This window comes from Lynx rufus, unplaced genomic scaffold, assembly GCF_022079265.1.
Source record: "Lynx rufus isolate CCGP_SWC_20201006 ecotype Redwood Valley unplaced genomic scaffold, mLynRuf1.p SCAF_6, whole genome shotgun sequence".
NCBI lineage: Eukaryota > Metazoa > Chordata > Mammalia > Carnivora > Felidae > Lynx > Lynx rufus.
The window spans coordinates 40,761,337-40,786,454 of NW_025814878.1; the positions used below are offsets into that span (position 1 = coordinate 40,761,337).

Sequence of the window (25,118 nt, forward strand, 5' to 3'; positions counted from 1 at the left end):
CTATTCCTCATTCATATCCCAGATGAACTTCAAGGGAAAATCTTTCATATTCTTTTGGAAAATCTTGTCAAACCTTTCATTCTGCTCAACAGTCATGTAATTTTTCCAGTCTCCAATGGTACCTGGAGGAAAAGCAAACAAATTGTTTCAACGAAGACTCTGGGATGAGGGGGCATGATGCCCTAGTGTTGGGAGAAACACCATTGTTTACACTTCCATTTTCCTCCCCGCTAAGGCCCCAGTTGCTCCTGCACATGAGCATGCCCTTCCTCTCCCACCTGATGGCAAGAGGGCACACAAACTCATCACAGTAAATATGATGTGATTTAAGATAGCTAGCCCAACTCCTTAGCTGTCAGCCACCTGGAAAAGGAGAAAACTCATGCAACTACTTTACTATTTTGTTCCAGGCTAGCATGGGCTATTAGAGTTCACAGGAGTCCTTTAAAAGTTTCAAAAATCAGATGTCCCTGGGCAAATATTTACTGATAAGAACATGGATGCTCAGAGAATTTTTAAAATATAGCCCAAGTTCTTACAGTTTTGAATGGCTCCCCTGTAACTCTTCCATCTGTACCCACAGAGGCTTATTAAAGTTTTACATTAAACTTATAGACACAGGAGGAGTCAAGATGGCAGAGAAGTAGGGGGACCCGAAGTTCCCTCCTCCCTCAAACATGGCAGTATTGAGGCCAGAAGACTGGGAATCCAGGAATCCAGGCTACAGAGTGACAGAAGCATCTCCAGAGGCCCACGGGGACAACTTGGCAGGCCATAGGTGTGTGATTGCAAATTGGGAGAGATAAAATGGGGGGGGGGAGCGTAGGCACAGAGGGAGGGATCCCCTTCAGTGGAGAGACAAAAGGAAGAGAAAGAGAAACTGTGGAAGTGTAGGAATGAATTTGGACAAGAGAAAAACCACAGACCGGGGGGCCCCTGGGTGGCTCAGTCGGTTAAGCGTCTGACTTCGGCTCAGGTCATGATCTCGCTGTTGTGAATTCGAGCCCCGCGTCGGTCTCTGTGCTGACAGCTCAGAGCCTGGAGCCTGCTTCTAATTCTGTGTCTCCCTCTCTCTCTGCCCTTCCTCCACTCACACTCTGTCTCTCTCTCCTTCAAAAATAAACATTAAAAAATATTTTAAAAACCCCAAAACCACAGACCGGGGAATGGAAAAAAAGGAAAAAGAACCAATTTCTACCTCATTCTAAGGCTGCGGAGCTTTGTTTGGACTGGAGCCTGCTGTCCTGCTCATGCACCTGAGGAGAAGTGGAGCCAGCCCCAGCTCTCGAGCTGACAGGTGCAGTTGGAGAGAGCTATCCTCTCCCTATAGTGCTGTGGGAAGGAGTCATATAGCCTCCAAGGACAAAAGAGCCTGCAGGTGCCTGCTGGTCAGAGACCCTTTGTCAGCTGGCTGGTGGAGTGACCCTACCCTGGGACCGGGATGCAGGAAGTGAGATCCTTTAAGACATGGGGGTTTGAATCCCAGTCTAGCGCCTGGGAGGCACAGGAGACTGGAGCAGGGCAAACCAGTGGCTTGTGCCCATGTGGCAATGTGAGGAGTCAGAAGCCCTTTGTTGGCTGGCTTGACGGAGTGGCACTTCCCCGGAACCAGGCTGTGCAGAGAAGGATCCTTTAAGACATTGAACAAACTGACCCACTTGCACCGGCAGGGCACTGTGAGGATAGCCTGAAAAGAGTGGTTTGGGACTCCCAGTCTGGTGGGGAGAGGCTGGGGTATCCCATTTATCTCCCCATCACCAACAAGGTGGGGCTTCAGGAAACGGACAAGGAGCCCACAGTGGAGGCAGGACCTGCCTATAGGAAACCATGCCCCTCTACACCTGGTAACTATGTATCTACTGGAGCAAGATGGACACCGGAGGGAATCATACCGCCCCTCCTCCAGACCAGCACAGCCACCAGCCCCAAGGCACTGGCAGATATAGGTCCAGCGTTTTTGCATTTTCTGAATTGGTTCTTGGTCAATTCTTATTGTGTGTGTGTGTGTGTGTGTGTGTGTGTGTATAATTTTTTTTCTTATTCCTTTTCTTTCTCTTATTCCTTCCCTTGTCTATTCTGGTTATTCTGGTTGTTGGTTTGTTTAATCAGAAATTCTTTTTAAAAATTTTTAACATTTGTTTATTGTTGAGAGACAGAGAGAGACAGAGCACAAGCAGGGGAGGGGCAAAGAGGGAGGGAGACACAGAATCTGAGGCAGGCTCCAGGCTCTGAGCTGTCGGCACAGAGTTCGACATGGGGCTCGAAACCAAAAACCCCGAGATCATGACTGGAGCCATTGTAGGATGCTTAACTGACTGAGCCACCCAAACGCCTCATGCAGACATTTTTAATCTATTCTTTTTATACATCTTCTGTATCTCCTTCTTCATTATTTTCCTCTCTCTCTGTCTCTCTCTCTGGGTTAGACTGTATAGTTTCTCTGATTCTCTGCCCAGTCAATTTTTTTTTCCTTTCCTTTTTCTCCACCCCTGTCATTTCTCTCTTTGTATGGGATAAGGTTTCTTCTACCACCTCCACCTTTTTAAAATTTTTTCCAGAGTTACTTCAATGAACAAATCAAAGCACACCTGGTGGAGGGTCCAAAACATCACTACAAGTAGGGAGATAAAGCAACCAAAGTGACAACAGAGAGCAAGAAACATACTCCAAAAAACAGCTCCTGAAGGGCCAGGCCCTGGACAGTGTATGACCCCTTTTTAATATAAAAGTGCTCACAAGTGCAGGACATACTATTAAAACACATATGGGACAGAAAACTAGCCAAAATGACAAAACAGAAGAATTCTCCTCAAAAGAAATTCCAGGAAGAAATAACACTAGAGAATTGCTAAATGGATGCAAACAATATATCTGAGCAAGAATTTAGAATAATAGTCATAAGATTATTGCTGGACTTGTAAAAAGCATAAAAGACAGCAGAGAATCTATTGCTGCAGAGATCAAAGAACTAAGGAATAGTCATGATGAATTCAGAAATGCTGTAAATGAAGTGCAAAATAAATTAGATGCAGTGAAATCAAGGAGGGAGGAAGTAGAGGGGAGATTAAGTGAAATAGAAGATAAAATTATGGGAAACAATGAAGCTGGGGAAAGAGAGATAAGAAAATACTAGACCACAAGGGAGAATTAGAGAACTAAGGGATTCAATGAAACATAAAATAATATCCATATCATAAGAGTTCTGGAAGAGGAAAAGAGAGAGAAAGGGACAGAAGGTTTACTTGAACAAATTATAGCTGTGAACTTCCCTCATTTGGGTAAGGAGGCAGACATCCACATTCAGGAAGCACAGAACTCCCTTCAGATTTACCAAGAATTGGTTTTCTGCAAGGCATATCATAGTGAAACTGGCAAAATACAAAGATAAAGAGAGAATTCTGAAAGCAGCTAGGGACAAATGGGCCTTCATCTACAAGGGTAGAAACATAAGGATAGTAGCAGACCTAACCACTGAAACTTGGCAGGCCAGAAGGGAGTGGCAGGAAATATTCAATGTGCTTAATACAAAAAGTATGCAGTCAAGAATGTTTATGCGATAAAGCCTTTCCCATACAAACAAAAACTGAAGGAGCTCATGAACTAAACCAGCCCTGCAAGAAATCCTAAGGGGGACTCTGTGAGTGAAATGCTGTGAAGACTACAAAGGACCAGAGACATCACCACAAGCATGAAACCTACAGACAACACAATGACACTAAATCCATATCTTTCAATAATAAGTCTGAATGAAAATGGACTAAATGCTCCACTCAGAAGACATAAGGTATCAGAATGGACAAAAAACCCAAGATCCATCTGTATGTCACCTACAAGAGACTCATTTTAGAACTGAGGACACTTTCAGATTGAAAGTGAGGGGTTAGAGAACCATCTATCATGCTACTGGAAGTCCAGAGAAAGATGGAGTAGCCATACTTCTATCAGACAAACTAGATTTTAAACTAAAGGTTGTAACGTGAGTTGAAGAAAGACATTATATCATAATTATGGGTCTATCCATCAAGAAGAGCTAACAATTGTAAATGTTTATGCCCCCAACTTGATACACCCAAATACATAAATTAATTAATACCAAACAAAAGCAATCTTATTGGTAAGAATATGGTAATTGCAGAGGACTTTAACACTCCACTTACAACAATAGACAGATCATCTAGGCAGAAAATCAATAAAGATACAATTGCCTTGAATGACACACTGGACTGGATGGACTTGACAGATATATTCAGAACTTTTCATCCAAAAGCAGCAATATACACATTCTTTTCGAGTGCACATGGAATGTTCTTCAAGGTAGATCACATACTGGGTCACAAAAGAGCTCTCAATAAATATATAAGAATTGAGATCATACCATGCATATTTTCAGATCCCAATGCTATTAAACTTGAAATCAACCACAAAAAAATTTAGAAAGCTTCCAAATGCATGGAGGTTAAAGAACATCCTACTAAAGAATGAATGGATCAACCGGGCAATTAGAGAAGAAATTAAAAAATATATGGAAGCAAATTAAAATGAAAACATGACAGTCCAAACCCTTTGGGATGCAGCAAAGGCAGTCCTAAGGGGAAAATACATTGCAACCCAGGCCTATCTCAAGAAGCAAGAAAGGTCCTAAATACATAACCTAATTGCACACTTAAAGGAACTAGAAGCAGAAGAGCAAAGAAACCCCAAAACCAGCATAAGAAGAGAAATAATAAAGATTAGAGCAGAAATAAAAAGTATAGAATCCAAAAAAGGAATAGAACAGATCAATGAATCTAAGAGCTGTTTGTTTTTGAAAAAATGAACAAAATTGATAACCGCCTAGCCAGACTTCTAATTAGAAAAGAGAGAGAACCCAAATAGATAAAATCATGAATGAAAGAAGAGAGATCACAACCAACACCATAGAAATAAAACAATTCGAGAATACTGTGAAAAATTATATGCCAAAAAACTGGACAACCTGGAAGAAATGGACAATTTTCTAGACACCCACACACTACCAACACTCAAATGGGAAGATATAGAAAATTTGAACAGACCCTTAACTAGCAAAGTTAGTTAATTTCTGAGATCAGGAACATGACAGGGCTATCCACTCTCACCACTGTTGTTTAACATAGTGTTGGAAGTCCTAGCCTCAGCAATCAGACAACAAAATGAAATAAAAGGCATCAAAATTGGCAAAGAAGAAGTCAAACTTTCACTTTTTACAGACGATATGATACTGTACATGGAAAACACGAAAGACTCCACCAAAAAGTTGCTAGAACTGATACATGAATTCAGCAAAGTCGCAGGATACAAAATCAATGTATATTAATTGGTTGCGTTTTTATACACCAATAAACAAGTAACAGAAAGAGAAATCAAGAAATTGATCCCATTTACAACTGCACTGAGAACCATAAAATATCTAGGAGTAAACCTAACCAAAGATGTAAAAGAGCTGTATGATGAAAACTATAGAAAACTTATGAAAGAAATTGAAGAAGACACAAAGAAATGGAAAAACATTCCTCGCTTATGGATTAGAAGAACAAATATTGTTAAAATGACAACACTACCCAAAACAATCTACACATTCAATGCAATCCCAATCAAAATTGCACTGGCATTTTTCTGAAATCTAGAACAAACAATCCTGAAATTTATATGGACCCACAAAAGACCCAGAATAACCAAAGGAATGTTGAAAAAGAAAACCAAAGCAAGAAGCATCAAAACCCCTGACTCTACAACAAAGCTGTAATCAACAGGACAGTATGGTACTGGCACAAAAACAGACACGTAGATCAATGGAATAGAATATAGAACCCAGAATTGGACCCACAAATGTATGGCCAACTAATGTTTAACAAAGCAGGAAAGTGTATCCAATGGAAAAAAGATAGTCTCTTTAGCAAATGGTGCCAGGAGAACTGGACAGCAACATGCCAAAGAATGAACTGGACCACTTTCTTACACCATACACAAAAATAAACTCCAAATGGATGAAAGACCTGAATGTGAGACAGGAAAACCATCAAAACCCTGGAGGAGAAAACAGGCAACAACCTCTTTGACCTCACCTGCAGCTATTTCTTGTTTGACACGTCTCCAAAGGCAAGAGAAATAAAAGCAAAAATGAACGATTGGGACCTCATCAAGATAAAAAGCTTCTGCACTGCAAAGGAAACAATCAACAAAACAAAACTAAAAGGCATCTGACGGAATGGAAGAAGATATTTGCAAATGACATATCTGATAAAGGGTTAGTATCCAAAGTCTATAAAGAACTTAGCCAACTCAAAACCTGAAAAACAAATAATCCAGTGAAGAAATGGGCAGAAGACATGAATAGACACTTTTCCAGTGTCTATTCAAAAAATACATCCAGATGGCCAACAGACACATGAAAAGATGCTCCATGTCACTCATCATCAGGGAAATACAAATCAAACCACATTGAGATACCACCTCACACCAGTCAGAGGGGCTACAATTAACAATTCAGGAAACAACATATATTGGTGAGGATGTGGAGAAACAGGAACCCACTTGAACTGTTGGTGGGAATGCAAACTTGTGCAGTTGCTCTGGAAAACAGTGTGGAGGTTCCTCAAAGAATTAAAAATAGAACTACCCTATGACCCAGCAATAGCACTACTAGGTATTTATCCAAGGGATATAAGTATGCTGTTTGAAAGGGTCGATGTTTATAGCAGTGCCTTCAACAATAGCCAAATTATGGAAAGAGCCGAAATGTCCATCAACTGATGATGGATAAAGAAGATGTGGTTTATATATATAATGGAATACTACTTGGCAATGAGAAAGAATGAAATCTGGTCATTTGTAACAACGTGGATGGAACTGGAGGGCATTATGCTAAGTGAAATAAGTCAGTCAGAGAAAGACATATCATATGTTTTCACTCATGTGTGGAACTTGAGAGAAACTTAACAGAAGACCGTGGGGGAAGGCAATGGGAAAAAATAACTTCAAACACAGAGGGAGGCAAACCCATAAGAGACTCTTAAATACAGAGACAAAGGTGAGGGTTGATGGGTGGGTGGGGGGGCGCAGGGGAGAGGGGAAAATAGGTGATGGGCATCTCACCTGTTGGAATGAACACTGGGTGTTGTATGTAAGCGAAGAATCACGGGAATCTATCACCGAAACAAAAAGTACACTGTATACAATGTATGTTAGCTGACTTGATAATAAATTATATTTAAAAAAGTTATAGACACAGAGATGTGATGACAAATGCGGTGATAGAAGGAAAGGCAAGACAAGAAACACTGATTGTAAAAGCACTCTGAAATAAACAAATGACTGAAACAAACTGAAATACTAACAAAACTGAAAACACAAAGGAAAACCATGTAGGAGTGGTAAAGTTAGTGCAAATGATGTTCCTTTAGATAAAATGTAAGAGAAAAGTACATGTCTATGGAGAAGAAACATATGGGAATGTGCTTTACTTCCACAAGGAAAATTGGCTCCTCCTCCTTGTCTTCTTAGCTATTTGAGTCTCTCATTTTCAGGTAAGTTAAAGATGTATAAACACAGAAAAATTTATTTTTTCAAGGGAAAACAAACTTCAAGTGCAATGATGATGGCAGCTGAGAAGGGATGTGGTCTATTACAAGACAGGGTGTTCTGAGCATAACAGGAAGGGAATGTCTCCACTTTAGGTTGGCTCCGAGTTACCAGTGCTTCACATTTTTTAATTGAGCAGGTAAAGATATATGAAGAGACCAGGTGACGGAAATACTGAGAGAAATCAAAGCCAATATTTATTACTACTTGAAAAAGAGGCATGGAACCCTATGATTAAGTGCAAAATTTATGTCTATAGTTCTGTATTATAGATGTTCCATGTACTAAGATAGAAGATCATAAATATAACTTAGAATGATTATACAAGTAACAAAAATATTAAAACATGGTGAAATTTATCAGTTACAGGAAGGAGTCATTCACTTAAAAACTCACTCATCAGAGGTATGAGATATTATAATAAATGAGAGAAACTTACACATTTTTATGAGGTTTACTAGAGGACACATGATAGTCCTGTGCAATAACAAAAGATCAGTGAATGCATGTTGTTAATTCAGCCCTGGGGAGACTCAGGGATAAATCACAGAAATGGAAGGGCAGTCATTGTTGGCCAACAGCCCCAGCATTGCCTCATCATCATGTGCCGATCCCATGCTAATGGAAGGAAACAATCTAACAGTAAATGAACAACCATTTTGTGGCAGACATTGTACTGGCATTGGTAGATTTCCAGGGGCCATGGAGAAGGCCTTTTGATTTTAGGCTATTCATCAGATACATTCACTTACATTATATAGTCTCTTGAAGAGCAACAAGAAGAAATCATGGAAAATCATTTGTCTAGTGACGGGAACTGGGCCATAAGGGTCCATGTTAGAAAAGTGAGCCAGGAAGCTTAGAAGCTACACTTGGTTCATTTGTGACACAGTACAATACAGACATTCACTGTTCAACCTCACCTTTGCGAAGGAAATGACCTTTTTCTTGTATCCCAAATTGGTCCTTTAGTATATTGTCATAATTTGCCCGTGGGTCTAACTTCATGTTCTCAAACATGGCCTGGCTCACCACAGTATCCATGTCCTCATCACTTAATTCTTTCCCCAGAAATTTGCAGACTTTTAACATAGAACCTCTGAGATCCTGAAATAAATCACAGTATGATAAATTATGCATGTTATCACAAAGAAGACTTATACAAGTGTCATAGATAAATATCATTATGGGAGTGAACATCGTAGGTGCTTAGGTTGCTTAGAAAGTGGAGCTGTTCCTTGAGATGTGACTTGCTTATTCCCTCTTGATAAATTAATCCATCACTTTTCCACTGTTTGAGAGCACATTTGGGTTCATTTTGAGAACACTCATATTTTGTTTTATCTGTGTTACCGGCAAGTATTTGGGGAGTAGCTACTAAATGACAGACACTGCCCTGTGTGATGGTGCGAGTGAACAGAGATACAACTGGGGATGAATCCTAGGAATTCAGTACAAGGACCTTTGGGAAAGACTAATTGTGTAACAGAACTCAGAATATTTCAATAAAGACAAGAAATTTGTTCTGGGAATTAAAGCAAAAATGGGAATTTTCTAGGTAGACAAACTAAAGATATGGAGTCTAGAGAAATGAAAGAATATCTGCAACATTGTGGTTGCGTAGAAGTTGTGAGATAACAGGTCACAGGACAGTTAGAAGTTCAATTTCCGTAGAGCTAGTGGAAACTGGCTTTGGATGAGAATATGGGAGATGAGGGTGGAAGCAATAGCGGGATCATATCGTGAGGAAGGTTTCAAGGCGAGCCAGACACTGAATCTCTATTTGGTAGGTGATATGGACTCAACAAGAAAGTCTAGGCTTAGTATCATGCTCTGGGGCAGGTGTAACAGACTAGTGACAAATACTCAGGATGGAGACGTCCTTAGGAGAACTTGCCTCTCAGCTCTTTCTCTTCTTCCCTGCTAAGAGTTCACCTGGTGATGTTCTGGCATTAGTGCCCAGTCCTGATTCAGTAATTATTCTGATTGATCCATGATCCTCAAAGCAATTCTATTGTCTCTACAAGAGATTATTCTCATTGGTCATATGACCCAATTTTGGCATTGAAACAGAAGGAGGAAGTCAAGGGGCTCCTGGGTGGCTCAGTTGGTTATGTGCCTGACTCTTGATTTCAGCTCAAGTCATGATCTCATGGGTCATGGAATTGAGCCCTGCCTCCGGCTCTACACTGATTGATCTGAGCCTGCTTGGGATTCTCTCTCTCTCTTTCCCTCCCTCCCTCCCTCTCTCTATGTCCCTGCACTGTTTATGCTCTCTTACTCTCTTTCTCAAAATAAACTTTTTTAAAAAAGAAAGAGGAAGTCAAAGAGAAGTTACTAAGTATGATTTTCCTCCTAGAGAAAAAGTAGAAATAAAGCAGGGCAAGAAGGCCCCTTTATCCCAGTTCCCTCTCTTTCTGCCTTACATGTTATCATCTGAGGACACAACTACAACTGCCTTGCTACCATGATGGGAGACATCCTTGCCACACCAAATATGATACAAAAGAAAGACAGATAATGCTGGGACATTCTTGACTGCTTAGCGGTAACACTCAGCATAAGGGTAGCCTTCCTCTGGGATTCAGTCAATAAACAACAGAAGTTCCTACATTTTAAGCCAATTAGAGTTGACTGTACTGGGTGCTGAATTATGTCTAATCATATGGAGGCATTTTCATTTAGTTTTTCTGGGAATTTTTAATCATACACAATGCAGACAAGATTAAAGTTTCCCAAGAGATGCACCCAAGAATGATGAACATAACATGTAGAATGTTATTAGAATGAATAGTGCAGAAAATAGATTTCACAATCCATGAAAGAGAGACCAATAGTCTGACTCTAAATAATCAAACATATGCATATCATATACATACACAGATAATTCCTCACACACAGACGATTTTTGAAAAGAAACTTCCAGTATTAGCTGTAAATGAAAACCTGGCAAACAAAGTACAGAAGTGATACTGGAAAAATGTCTCCTGGTCCACTTCATCTGGGATCTCAAATTTGATATCGCCCTTTGGGTGTTCTGGGCATGAGCAATCAATACGTTCAGCCAGGCTACCTTACAGATTCTGTGAAGTCACTAATGTCACTTTTCTCACCTTTTTAAACTCCTCATACATCATGAACTCGATGTTGAAGAGGCTTTTGTGCTCATGCCAACCTTTGATGTGGTCAAACCAAAGGCTTCCCAGCACTGTGAGGAGAATAGATAGTCATTAAGTAAATGTGTTGAACACACTGAAAATGAGTTACAGTCTTAGGAGATGCAGGAGTCTTTAGTAACAAAGAAGGAAAAGGAAGTGTACAGGAAGTGTACTGCTAGAGTCCTGATTTCCCCTAGCACCTGGTTATGGGAGAACCATCAAGCTTCTACCAGAAAACAATTACATGAACTCAAGGAGAAATTAGTCTCTTAAAATAGACACAAAATCAACATAGGATGTGGTTAGAAAAACCAAGGAGGAAAATGGAGGAAAGAATCCTCTCCTTCTCACTCCTCCTGGTCTTCCCAAGCACATAGAACTTTTTCCTGGCTACATGGAACATATGGGCTCCCTGAGGAGTCACTTCTGCTCTGCACAGTACATTTGACACTAAACATAGCTCTCCTGTTCCATATCATCACCTCTACTTCAGAGGACTGGCTCCTGCTCAACCAGCTACAGTGGTGCCTCCTCACAAAAGGAAGTGTGGGGGGTGGGGTCCTGGCTTGCTTAGTGGATAGAGTATACAACTCTTGATTTCAGGGTTGTGAGTTGGAGTCCCATGTTGGGTGTAGAGATTACTTTAAAAATAAATAAAAGTGGCGCCTGAGTGGCTCAGTTGGTTAAGCATCTGACTTTGGTTCAGGTCATGATCTCATGGTTTTTGAGTTGGAGCCCCGCATAGGGCTCTCTGCTGTTAGCACAGAGCAGACTTCAGATCCTCTGTCTCCTTCTCTCCGCCCCTCCCCCACTAGCGTGCACTTCCTTTCTCTCTCACTCTCTCTCTCTCTCAAAAATAAACATTTACAGATAAATAAATATATAAAAATTTAATAAAAAAGAAACAAATATGGAATAGAACTTTATCAAATAGAAGCTCTTGGCAGCAGCCATTTGCAATATGCAGTGCAAAGCTCCAAACCTGTGATCTGAACTGAGATTCTTCTCACTGAGCTAGAACAGAAACCCCTGTGCTTATGAACCACTGTTTTCATAGCTAAATGTAAATATTCCTTTGTGATATGACTTTGTAATCTTGACAGTCTACTGAGAGAAGCCAGGGGCATCATAATTTGTAACAATGGCAGGGCATGGTCATCTAGGACAACCCTACCAATGGCTTAATACATTGATTACTCACCCTCATTCAACTCTACTTCAGCTTCTTTTTTACCCTCTGTCATATTCACTAAGCTAAAACCTCACTGCAGGACAGCAAACTTATTACTTGCTTTATATAAATTTATTTACCTTTTCCTTCTAGAAATAGTTGCATGAATTCCTCAATGGTACTTGTAGTAGGTAATGGCATCTTCTTTGAAAAGTGAAAATATGAGCACATAACGTCCTTAGGGTTTCTGTATACATAAATAATCTGCAAAGAAAGGAAGTCTTCATTATTTCTGTTGCTTTCATTACATCATATTTTTACCCGAATACCTTCCAATTGGGTGAAGTATGTTTTTTTTTTTTTAACTTTATAGTTTCCTAACTATGTCTTGTAGACATTCAGTGTTCTTTGTATTTTGGGTTTCCCCTTCTCTACATTGCGTCTCCCTCCATGATTGGCCTGTGGCTCTCAATTACTCCGCCAGACACACCTCTATCCATGGTACCCAACCAAAATAGGTGGAAGTATGAAAAGGTAGTGGTGAGGCCACTGAGAGCAGTGAAGGAATTGCTAGTATTGTAAGTGCACCTAGTAAGTAAGCTAATTAAAAAAATGAAAGGATATATAATCTAAAATGTGTATTATATTATAATTTACATTATAAAGTTAATTAAATGCACAGATATACACTCTTTCATTTTTAATGGCTGTATTACATATGTGATCAGGAAAAGGGTACAAGGTAAAAATCAGATTCTCCATGATAAGAACAAAATGGCTATTGAAAATAAAAGCATGTCAAATGCCACATTTGCTTCAGCTTGATGAATGCAGTGTCAATGTAATGAAAGGAAATGAAAGAAAAAGAGCAGTTATCTTTCAACAGCCATAGTCTCTTTCTTACTTTGGCTTTTTTGTTCTTCAGGCCACTTGGAACCAAATAGTATGGGAGGTGGGTAGTGAAGAGACGAGGAGATGGTCTTTTAACAAAATCCGTGTTTTGATCAGGGTACTCAAAATAGGGAACTCGAAAAACTGTCTCCAGATTCCCAGTGCTTTTTCGATGTTCATCAAAATAAATCAAGTTTAATATCTGCTGAAACCAGATGGTTCCTGTAAAACAATTATTTTTGTTTTCAATGATGTACAAATGTCTCCAAAATGCAGATAGAAGTGCCATCAGTATTTTAATAAGAGTTTGTTATTATAACATGTATAATGGTAATTTGGTCAGAATGGAATTTTTAATATATTAAAAATGCAGTATGAGTAAAAGAAAACAAACATTTTCTTTATTTTTCCTTTTAAGGAGATGCTACATTTGAAACTCTGTGGGAGTTTGTCGCACTAATTGATTCTTTGAATCCTCTGTGCTTTCTTCTGCTTCATATATGGGACTTTTAAATTACCTTCTATGTCTGCCTCTAGATTTCCTTCCACAAGCCCACTCATAGGACTTTAGGTAATATAAACAAAAAGAAAAAAAAAGGAATTTCACTGAAGGAGTCACTTTCCATTTTTTCCCCCTTCCCCATGTTTCCTACTGTGCACATGATGTCCACCTAAGGATATAGTGTTCATTATAAATCCCTAAGGAAAGCCCTGTGACCCACATGGAGACAGGAAGGGCAGGATGATGCCTAAAGTTGGGCGTTTCACTGTATGTAGGATGTGACACATTTTTCTGATGACTACTTCTCTTAATTCTAATTAAAGAGGACATTTGTCTCAGGATATTTGGGTGTAATTGCCTGCTTTAGATTTCTTACACTTAATTTACATGATTCATATAAAAATTAAGATTAAAGGTATAAGATTAAAACATACCCTCTATAAAGGTCATGGTTCAGATATATCCAGGCAATGTTCTTAAAAAAAAACTTACCCAACTAAAAATCGTAAGTCCCAGAAAGGTTCAAATCAACTTCTGAAATGAGAAAACCCACTGGCCCCTCATCAATTCCCATCCTAGCCTTCCTTCCTAAGACCATCCAATCACCCATGCTAAGCAGCAGCACCTGGTGAGCAAGATCATTTTTGGGTGCAGAAGCCTTGCTAGCAGGTACAGGTGGAGTGCAACTTATCTGGTCATCTCATTATCTTAATATTGGTGGTTTTAGTCCTCCAGTGTTGCACAGGGAAGACCACGACCACGTGTGCCTGCATGTTACCTCAGCTGGTAACTCAATGAGTTCAAATTCATGAAAACTTGTTATAAGGCTCTGGAAGGTTTCTTTCATCCTTTTGCTTTCCCAGATAAAAGATACTGCTTCTGCAGGAGGAATCACAGATTCAGGAGGGCTGACAGGTTTTCAATCATGGCACAGTTCTGCAGGGATTCAAACAATATGATGTAAAAATCTCTGCAGAGATTCAAAAATTCAGATATCTGTTTTCAGTTTCTTCTGCCACTCCCCCTTTTACACTTTTCCCAATCCCCCCCTCTCTCTTTCTCTCTCTCTCCCTCCCTCTCTCTCTGTCTCTCTCTCTCCCCCCACTTCCCTCCTTTCCTTCCTTTCTTTATTTTTCTTGGCCTATTTGATAGTCAGGCGTTAGTGTAATGGGATACGAATTATTTTCTTCAGTTCATGCTATATTAATAACACTGATTCACCAAAGGCCCTCCCTCTCTGTTTGTCCATTTATTTTCATTTGCTGTTTCAATTCCTACTACTACCCCCACCACAGAAAAGCAGGTGTTGGGGTTTAAAGTGCATTCCTCATTGGAAAGTGTTCTTGTGGAACGTGTATTGTTGTATGTGTTTCTATTTCCTATCCATGTGCATCATTTCTTTCTGTTTGCCACTGTGTGCTGTGGTTTAATGTTCATTTACATGCTACATCTGATCCAATGTGCTTAATAGATGCTGTCTATGTTTCTGGGTGTGCATTCCTGCACTGACCTATCCATTTTCCACCAATGGACACCCCAACCCAAACAACACTGCCATGTATATCCTCATTCGTGTTCACTGTGTACCTGTATGAGATTTTCATAGGGACAAATATTCAGGAGAGGAATTGCCTGTTATAGGTGTATTTTAGTTGTCCAGGTAGTGCCATACTGCTTTCCAAAGAATGGCTGCTTTAAACTATTCTCCCAGGGGTAAAATGCTTATGCATATACATCTCTCTGCACTCCTTGCCATGTTCAGATTTACTCATTTTCTAATTTTTGTCAGTCTAGTAGATGTAAAGTAATATATCTTGTCTACCAACTTGGGGTTTTTTTGGTATTGGCGGAGGGTGGTTTTCTTCTGTAAATTTTCAGATTATTTCTTTGACTCTTTTTATTCTCAGATTGCTGCCCCACACTTGATTTGTAGTTCTAATATATGGTAGATAAAAAATATTTTTTTCATTGTAGACATAGCATGTATATTCTTTCTGTCACCTATTAACTTTGCCCAAATGATTCTTAGTGAAGCAAAACCCAAACTGCTTAACTTTGATGTAATTGAATTTATTAAAGTTTAAAGTTTTGCCTGTATTTTATTTTTTGTTTCAAGTTTTTTATTTCAATTCTAATCTTTTAACATAGAGTAATATTGGTTTCAGGAGTAGAAGTTATTGATTTATCAATTACAAATAAGAGCCAGTGTTCATCAACACAAGTGCCCTTTTTAATGCCCATCACCCATCTACCCCATTTCCCACACACCTCCCTCCATAAATCCTCAGTTTGTTCTCTATCATTAAGTGTCTCTTGTGGTTCGTTTCCCTCTCTATTCTCACCCCCGCCATGTGCTCATCTGTTTTATTTACTAAATTCCATGTGTGAATGAAATCATATGGTATTTGTCTCTCTCCGACTGGCTTATTTCACTTAGCATAATACACTCTAGCTCCAACCACATTGTGGCAAATGGCAAGATTTCATTCTTTTTGATGGTTGAGTAATACTCCATTGTATGTATAAAACATATCTTCTTTGTCCGTTCATCAGTCTATGAGCATTTGGCTCTTTCCATAATTTGGCTATTGTTGAAAATGCTAGTATAAACATTGGCATGCATGTGCCCCTTTGAATCAGTATTTTTGTATCCTTTGGGTAAATACTAGGAGTACAATTGCTGGGTCATAGGGTAGTTCTATTTTTAACTTTTTCAGGAAACTCCATATTGTTTCCACAGTGGCTACACCAGTTTGCATACCCACCAACAGTGTAAGAGGGTTCCTCTTTCTCTGCATCTTTGTCCACCATCTATTGTTTCCTGCACTGTGAATTTTAGCCAATCTAGCAGGTGTCAGGTGGTATCTCACTGTGGTTTTGATTTGTATTTCACTGATGATGATTAATATTGAGTATCTTTTCATGTGTCTGTTAGCCATCTGGATGTGTTTGGAAAAAAATATATTCCTGTCTTCTGCTACTTTCCTCACTGGATTGTTTTTTTTTTTAAATGTTGAGTTTGATAAGTTCTTTATAGATTTTGGATACTAACCCTTTATCAGATATGTCATTTGCAAATACCTTCTCCCATTCCACAGGCTGCCTTTTAGTTTTGTTGTTTGTTTCCTTCACTATGCAGAAGTTTTTATTGTGATGAAGTCCCAATAGTTCACATTTGCTTTTGTTTTCCTTGCCTCTGCCGATGTGTGTGGTAGGAAGTTGCTACTGCTGAGGTCAAAGAGGTTGTTGCCTGTGTTGTCCTCTAGGATTTTGATGGTCCTGTCTCATATTTAAGTCTTTGATGCATTTTGAGTTCATTTTTGTGTATGGTATAAGAAAGTGGTCCAGTTTCATTTATCTGCTTGTTTCTTTCCAGTTTTCCCAAAACCATTTGATAAAGAGTCAGTATTTTTTTTTTTTACACTGGATATTCTTTCCTGCTTTGTCAAAGATTGACCATATAGTTGTGGGTCCATTTCTGGGTTTTCTATTCTGCTTCATTGATCTCTCTGTGTGTTCTTCTGCCAGTACCATACTACCTTGATCATTACAGCTTTGTAATATAGCTTGATGTCTGGAACTGTGATGTCTCCAGCTTTGTTTCTCTTTTTCAAAATTGCTTTGACTCTTCAGGAAATTTTGTAGTTCCATACAAATTTTTTGTATGTTTTTAAGTTTGCTGTAGCTCTGTGAAAAATGCTGGTGTTATTTTGAGAGGAATTGAAGTAGTAAAGTAAATTGGGTAGTAAAGACATTTTAACAATATTTGTTCTTTCAATCCATGAGCGTGGAATATTTTTCCATTTCTTTATGTTGTCTTAAATTTCTTTCAGAAGTGTTCTAAAATTTTTAGAATATAGATATTTGGTTAGGTTATTCCTAGGTATCTTATGAGTTTTTATGCCTTTGTAAGTGTAATGCTGATTTCTCTTTCTGCTGATTCATTTTTGTTGTAAAGAAGTGAAACTTATTTCTATGTTGATTTTGTATCTTGCGACTTTCCTGAATTTATGTATCAGTTCTAGAAAATTTTTGGTGAAGAGTTTTGTGTTTTCTACATACAGTATCATGCCATTGGTGAATAGTGAAAGTTTGACCACTCTCTTGGCAAGTTGAATATATTTTATTTCTTTCTGCTGTCTGCTGAGGCTAGGACTTCTAGTACTATGGCACATAACAAGTGTGACAGTGGGCATCCCTGTCTTCTTCTTGACCATAGCAGTAAAGCTCTCAGTTTCTTCCCATTGAGGATGTTGTTAGCTCTGGGTCTTTTATATATGCCCTTTATGATGTTGAGTATGTTCCCTCGATCCCTACTTTGTTGTGGGTTTTTATCATGAATGGATGTTGTACTTGGTAAAATACTTTTTCCTGCATCTACTGAGAGGATCATATTGTTCTTATTTTTTATTTTATTTTGTGTAGTATATCACATTCATTGAATTTCAAATATTTGTTTCTTTCTATATCATATATTTCTACTCTAATCTTTATTATTTCCCCTCTTCTGATAGTTTTAGGCTTTATTTCTTGTCCTTTTTCCAGCTCCATTAGGTATAAACTTAGGTTGAATATTTGAGATTTTTCATGGTTGCTGGATGTATTTATATATTGAGGTTCTTGTTATATATCCCTTCTTATGTATGCTTTTGCTGCACCCCAAATTTAGTCCTTTGTGTTTTCATTTTCATTGGCTTCCATGTATTTTTTTTCCAATTTCTTATTTAATGTACTGGCTGACCCATTAATGCTTTAGTAGGATTACCTTTAACCTCAATGAATTTGAGGTCTTTCCAAATTTTTTCTTGTGGTTGGCCTCAAGTTTCATAGTATTGTCTGATATTATGCATATTATGATCTCAATCTTTTTGTACTTGTTGAAGACTGATTTGTGATCTAGTATGTGATCTATTCTGGAGATTGTCCCACTTGCACTTGAAAAGAATGTGTACTCTACTTCTTTAGGATGAAATGTTCTGAATATATCTGTTAAATCCATCCAGCCCAGTATGTCATTCAAAGCCATTGTTTCCTTCTTGATTTTCTGCATAGATGATATGTCCATTGATATAAGTAGGGTATTAAAACCCCCTACCATTATTGTATTATTATCAATGAGTTCCTTTACGCTTGTTATTCATTGTTTTGTATACTTGGGTGCTCTCAAGTTGGAGGCATCAATATTTAAAATTGTTAGATGTCCTCATTGGATAGACTTCTTAATTGGGACCTAGAACCCTTCTTCATCTCTTGTTATAGTCTTGGTTGAAAATCTAGTTTTTCTGATATAAATATTGCTACTCTGGCTTTCTTTTGACATTGGCTTGCATGATAAATGGTTTTCCTTCCCCCCACTTTCATCTGCAGATGTCTCTAGGTCTTAAATGAGTCTCTTGTAGGCAGCATATAGATAGGTCTTGTTTGTTTTGTTTTGTTTTTACCCATTCGAACACCCTATTTCTTTTGATTGGAGGACTTAGTCAATTTAAATTTAGAGTGATTATTAATAGATATGAATTTCATCCATTTTATTACTTGTTTTTTCTGGAGATTTTCTCTGTTCCTTTCAGTCTTTGTTGTTTTTGGTCTTTCTTAATTACTCAAAGAGTCACCTTTAATATTTCTTGCAGAGCTGGTTTAGTGGTCATGAACTCTTTGAGATTTTGTTGGGAAACTCTTTATCTCTCTTTCTATTCTGAGTGATAACCTTGCTGAATAGAGTATTCTTGGCTGCATATTTTTTCCCATTCAGCACTTTGACTATATCATGCCACTCCCTTCTGGCCTGCCAACTTTCTGTGGATAAGTCTGCTGCTATCCTTATTTATCTTTGTAAGATAGGGATTTCTTTTCCCTTGTTTCTTTTAGGATTGCTTTCTTATCATTGTATTTTGCAAATTTTAGTATGATATGTCTTGGTGTTGGGCTGCTTTTGTTGATTTTTCTGGAAGTTCTCTATGCCTCCTGGATTTGGATGTCTGTTTCCTTGTCTAGATTAGGGAAGTTTCAGCTACAATTTGCTCAAATAAAACTTCTGCCCCCTTTTCTCTCTTCTTCTTCTTCTTCTTCTGAGACTCCTTACACATTGTAGAGTCCCTGGGTTTCTTATTTATTATTGGACTCTTATTGTAGAGTCCCTGGGTCTACATTTATAATCCAATATTTTCCTTTTCCTCTTCTTCTCAGCTTCATTATTTTCCATAATTATCTTCTATATCACATATTAATTCCTCTGCTTCTTCCTTCCTATGGTCATTACATCCAATCAGTTTCACATCTTGGTTATAGCAGTTTATATTTCAGCTTGACCAGTTTGTAGGTCTTTTATCTCTGCAGTAAGGGACTCCCTGGTGCTTTCTATGCTTTTCTCAAGCCCAGTATTCTTATGATTATTGTTTTAAATTCTGGATCAGCCATATTATTTATATCTGTTTCGATTAGATCTTTGGCCGCCATGACTTTCACTTGTTCTTTCTTTTGAGATGAATTCCTCTGTCTTGGCATTTTGTCTAGGTATCTGTCTTCTGTAACTTAGAAAAGCCAGTTATCTTTCTTGCTCCTGAGAGTAATTGTTTTGTAAATAAGAGGTCATATAGTGACCAAGGACTGGCATTTCAAGAAATGTTTCTGCTGTATACTGTGTGCACTCTGCTATTGTATTTTGACTGCTCTTTCCCTCAGGTCATTCTTCTGCAGAATTTCAGTTTACCTGAAGTGTGAGTGTTTCGATCTTGTCCAGTGTGTAGAGAGTTTTAAGTAGATATGTTTTGGTCTGCTTGTTAAAAGAGGCTAGCTCCAATTTCCACTAGATCTGAAGCTTTGCAGCACTCTATAATGGGTAGATTTGGTGCATATGGGGATTTGTGCTGGTCTTCTGGGGAAGAGGTCTGCTGCCACTCTGGCTCTCAGGCACACTTGCCCTCATACAGAAGCACCTGCGGCTTCAGGCAGTTGGTCTTTGTGTAAGCAGCTCAAGCTTCCACTGCAGGTGCTGTGCTGCTCATTGTAGTCTGTCTGTGCTGATGAGTGGGGATAAAAATTGAGTCAGCTAGCTCTATCCTCCCTGGAGAGGGAAATTCATGCCCAAAGCTGTTCCAGAAGTCCTCACAGAAGAGCAAGCTATCTCCCTTCATTGTCCCAGACATCCCTCAAATCTCTGCCTTCATCCTGTCTATGTCTCAGCCATCTGCCCACCCAGCAGTGCAGTGCTCTGTGTTTTATTTCATGCAGGGACTGGGTTTTAAAGCTCTAAATTTTAGGTACCAGGTGCAGTGTGGATCCCTGCTGATCCTCTGGGGGAGGGTCTCACACGGGGCTGGTGCTGGTTTGTTCCAGAAGGGCAGTTTCACAAAGCCACAGGGGCTTGGAGTGTATGGTAAAGCACATCAAAAAGCCATCCTCAACAACTGTCCCTGCTTACATTTTAGTGAAAGAGCAATGCAATCACACATGCAGGCTCTTTTGTCTCCTGAAAGGCAGCACTGCCTCTCAAATGTACTCCATTAAGGGTAACTGTCTCTCCCAGTAAAATCTGGGGGATCCTCACACCAAGCTTTCCCTCTTCTGGGCCTCTGCCTTTCTTCTCCACAGGAGTACTTCTACACCTACCAGGATCCACCCTGGTGATGATGAGGACTTCTGCAACTTTAGACTTTGAGCTTCGCACCTTATGAAAACTTGTGATAATCAGCTCATCTCATTTTGCCTGTCAGTGGCTTTGGGGAAGTGTTTTCTTGTGCAATGCCCTGCACCCTGCCCTTCTCCCTCCACTCTCTCTCTCTCTCCCTCTCTCTCTCCCTGATCAGGGTTCCCTCCCCTTTGCAGTAGCAGCAGTACTTTTCTTGCCCAAATCGTGTCTCCACATCTCCTACCTTACATGATGTGGCCTCTTTTCTCCCCCTTTTGTGCAATTTGTTCACTCAGTCCTCAGAACAATTTCCTGGGTATTCAGAATAATTTGATATTTATCTAGCTGTGTTCAAAAAATGAGGCAACCATGGGTCCTCCTACTATTCCAGGACCTTAACCCCAGAAAGAAACCTGTATTTTCTTCTTTGGACATTTGTTTAATAAGTTTTTTTTACCATTCCGAAGTCACAGTGATTTTCTTCTGTTTTTATAATATAAATCATTATATAGTTTTATCTTTAATATTACTGTCTTAGTACACTTGGGGTTCACTCTTTCATGTGGTGTTAGGGATACAGCTGTATTTTCTGCATATAGTGATCCATATTTCCCAACATTACTTTTTAAAATATTTTTATTTATTTAATTTACATCCAAGTTAGTTAGCTTATAGTGCAACAATGATTTCAGGGGTGGACTCCTTAATGCCCCTTACCCATTTCACCCATCCCCCCTCCAACAACCCCTCCAGCAATCCTCTGTTTGTTCTCCATATTTAAGAGTCTCTTATGGACTCTTAAAAACTGAAAACAAACTGAGGGTTGATGGGGAGGGTGGGAGGGAGGGGAGGGTAGGTGATGGGCATTGAAGAGGGCATCTTTTGGGATGAGCACTGGGTGTTGTATGGAAACCAATTTGACAATAAATTTCATATATTAAAAAAAAAGAAAAAGAAAAAGAAATAAGTGTTTAAAAATTTTTTTAAAAAGTCTCTTATGGTTTGTCCCCCATCCTATTTTTATATTACTTTTGTTTCCCTTCCCTTGTGTTCATCTGTTCTGTGTGTTTAAGTCCTCATATGAGTGAAATCACATGATATTGTCTTTCTCTGACTGACTAATTTCTCTTAACATAATACCCTCTAGTTCCACCCACATAGTTGCAAATGGCAAGATTTCATTCTTTTTAAAACTTTTTTTTAATGTTTATTTATTTTTGAGACAGAGAGAGACAGAGCATGAACGGGGGAGGGGCAGAGAGAGAGGGAGACACAGAATCGGAAGCAGGCTCCAGGCTCTGAGCCATCAGCCCAGAGCCTGACGCGGGGCTCGAACTCACGGACTGCGAGATCGTGACCTGAGCTGAAGTTGGACGCTTAACCGACTGAGCCACCCAGGCGCCCCAAGATTTCATTCTTTTTGATTGCCGAGTAATACTCCATTGTATATATATACCACATCTTCTTTATCCATTTATCCATCAGTGGACATTTGGGCCCTTTCCATACTTTGGCTATTGTTGATAGTGCTGCTATAAACATGGGGGTGCATGTGCCCCTTCGAAACAGCATACCTGTATCCCTTGGATAAATACCTAGTAGTGCTATTGCTGGGTCATAGGGTAGTTCTATTTTCAATTTTTTGAGGATCCTCCATACTGTTTTCCAGAGTGGCTGCACCAGTTTGCATTCCTACCAGCAGTGCAAAAGAGATCCTCTTTCTCCGCATCCTTGCCGTCAACTGTTGTTGTCTGAGTTGTTAATGTTAGCCATTTTGACCGGTGTGAGGTGGTACCTCATTGTGGTTTTGATTTGTATTTCCCTGATGATGAGTGATATTGAGCATCTTATCATGTGTCAGTTGGCCATCTGGATGTCTTCTTTGGAGAAGTGTCTATTCATGTCTTTTGCCCATCTCTTCACTAGGTTATTTGTTTTTTTGGGTGTTGAGTTTGATAAATTCTTTATAGATTTTGGATACTAACCCTTTATCTGATATGTCATTTGCAAATATCTTCTCCCATTCTGTTGGTTGCCTTTTAGTTTTGCTGATTGTTTCCTTCACTGTGCAGAAGTTTTTTTATCTTGATGATGTCTGAAGCAGCTACCTAAATAGTAAATATTCCTGCATTGTTTTCCAGCCCACTTCAGCATTTAGTGTTTGACAGGCCATCTTCAATTTATCTACTTCAACATTTTTTCCATTTCCTTGACAAAAAAAAAAAGTTATAGCTACACTATAAAAGACATTATTTCATAGGATACAAAATTCATTTAACTCTATACTATCTAATAGATTAAGTGTATATGTCTCTATATAATATTGGTAAAAAGACTGAGTTACCATATTATAAAAAGTTATCATTTTATTCTTACATTAGCTATTAGAATACAGAACTCACCAGATTTGGGGTATGTGACTATGAAGACATCATCTTCTCTGATTTCAAAATCATTTAATGTTTCTAGAAAGCCTATATCAAGTCCTGGGCGGAGAAAATAATATCCTTTAAATTTGAATAAAAATGAGTCTATGTCTTCCATATTTCAGTTGCCTGCTAAGACAGAAAAAAAATATTTGAAAGAAATTTAGTAAAATTTTATGTTATCTTCCCTTCTGTATCTTCAGTTGTTGGGCATATACTAAGAGAAGAAATTGATTTCTTGTTTTCTCCACAAACACTGATAACCAGCAGGCTCTCAAAGCTACTATCCTGGATTTGAGATGTGTGGAGTTTGGTCCAATGCCAGGAGCCAGTTGTTCATGGGATGGGTCTTAGTTTTATGTGTGTGTGCTCCATTTTTGTAACCACAGGAAAAATAATTAAAAACTAATTATGTAATTGCAAAAAAAAATGTTCTTAATCAGAAATCATACATAATATATATGTATATCTATATAAACAGTAAAAGTGAATATACAAACTTGACTTGAATAGGCTTTAGAATCATTTGTCTCTTGCCACTCCATATACAGCTGGGTTTTTCATCCCTGGAACTGAAGTACAATATTTTAGCTTTTAGCATGTTTATAGAAGTTTTCTTTATATACTTTCTGGGTATGAGTTATCTATTCATAAGGTTTTTGGTAACTTGTAACTTAAACTTTGTTTTATTTCCTAACTTGCAACTTGTTTAGAGTAATTGAGAAGGTACAAGTATGAGCTAACAGACATGAATGTATTCCAGGATACCTGATAAATTGCATGTGAGCAGTTAAATTGTCAATAATGACCATGTGAACAACGGCACAAAGTATGAAAGAAAACATTCAAATTATGGATCATATGTAGATAGTGAAAATTAAACTTTGTGACTCATCATTGATGGATATATTTTGCCTTTCATTATTATCAGTCAGTAGCCTTATGAGAAAGTCTTATTTTGATACTTATGAACTCTGAGGTTTTAGTTGACTTGGGGGTTCTTCCAGATGACTCTGAAGTGTACTTTTTTTCTATTTCCCATAATAGTTGGTCATTGGAAGGCTGACAAAAGAAGAACTTCAGACTCACACAATTCAAAAGCAATTCCAGGAAGCCTGGGCCAAGTCATTAAAGGAAAAAGGGAAATAAGTGATTGTTTAGAAATATATTTTTATAGTCACACTGTTACTGGAAAAACTGGGATTGATAGTGTCTATTTACAAAGGAGACTTATGAAAGCTGCAAGTTAGTTGCAATCATCAACATGAATTCACATCCAAGGAAGGAAGTCGGGGACCAGACAGGCAAGGATGGAGGAACAGAGAGGAGATGTTATTCTGTCACTAGAGTTATTTAAGGCATCTCTTCTTTGCCCTCTTGTATTTAAAGAAACAACCCAATTTATACCTCCATACCCATTGGTTCTAATATTAACCCCCAGTGTTAAGAAGCAGTGGCTCCCTAAGAGTAGTCAATTCCATATCTTGGGACCAAAACTAGAACTATGAGCCTGTAACATCTTGATCATTTCATAAAATAAATATAATTATATCATCTTATATTCTACTTTTATTAGATCCTAGTATAATTACTATCATGGCGAATTATATCTTTCTTTTAGTATATGTTCCTAAATCTCTAAATAAATATTTAAAATAATATAATGGTTCAGTTTATTGAAAGTCTAAGCAAAGAGTTGCAGTATATTTTTGTTTCATACATAAGAACTGATAGCTTACATACA

At 38.5% G+C, this 25,118-nt stretch overlaps 1 protein-coding gene across 1 annotated transcript; it reads right to left on the reverse strand.

Moving 5' to 3' along the window:
* Positions 1-23,498, reverse strand: LOC124528065 (amine sulfotransferase-like). The gene is made up of 6 exons (XM_047101399.1): positions 23,351-23,498; positions 12,833-13,041; positions 12,069-12,192; positions 10,713-10,807; positions 8,523-8,706; positions 1-122 (listed from the first exon to the last, which is right to left on the reverse strand). The coding sequence occupies exons 1-6, from the start codon at positions 23,490-23,492 to the stop codon at positions 1-3; spliced, it is 876 nt and encodes a 291-aa protein (XP_046957355.1). The 5' UTR covers positions 23,493-23,498.
* Between the last annotated feature and the right edge of the window lie 1,620 nt (positions 23,499-25,118).

What these genes read in the sequence shown, in the direction of transcription:
- LOC124528065 (XM_047101399.1), bottom strand. Translation starts at nt 23,492, where the DNA reads ATGGAAGACATAGACTCATTTTTATTCAAATTTAAAGGATATTATTTT. An exon ending in TGTATGAGGAGTTTAAAAAG is followed by an intron (nt 8,707 to 10,712) that starts GTGAGAAAAGTG and finishes GATTTATTTCAG; the next exon opens with GATCTCAGAGGTTCTATGTT. An exon ending in AGGTCATTTCCTTCGCAAAG is followed by an intron (nt 123 to 8,522) that starts GTGAGGTTGAAC and finishes CTTTTCCTCCAG; the next exon opens with GTACCATTGGAGACTGGAAA.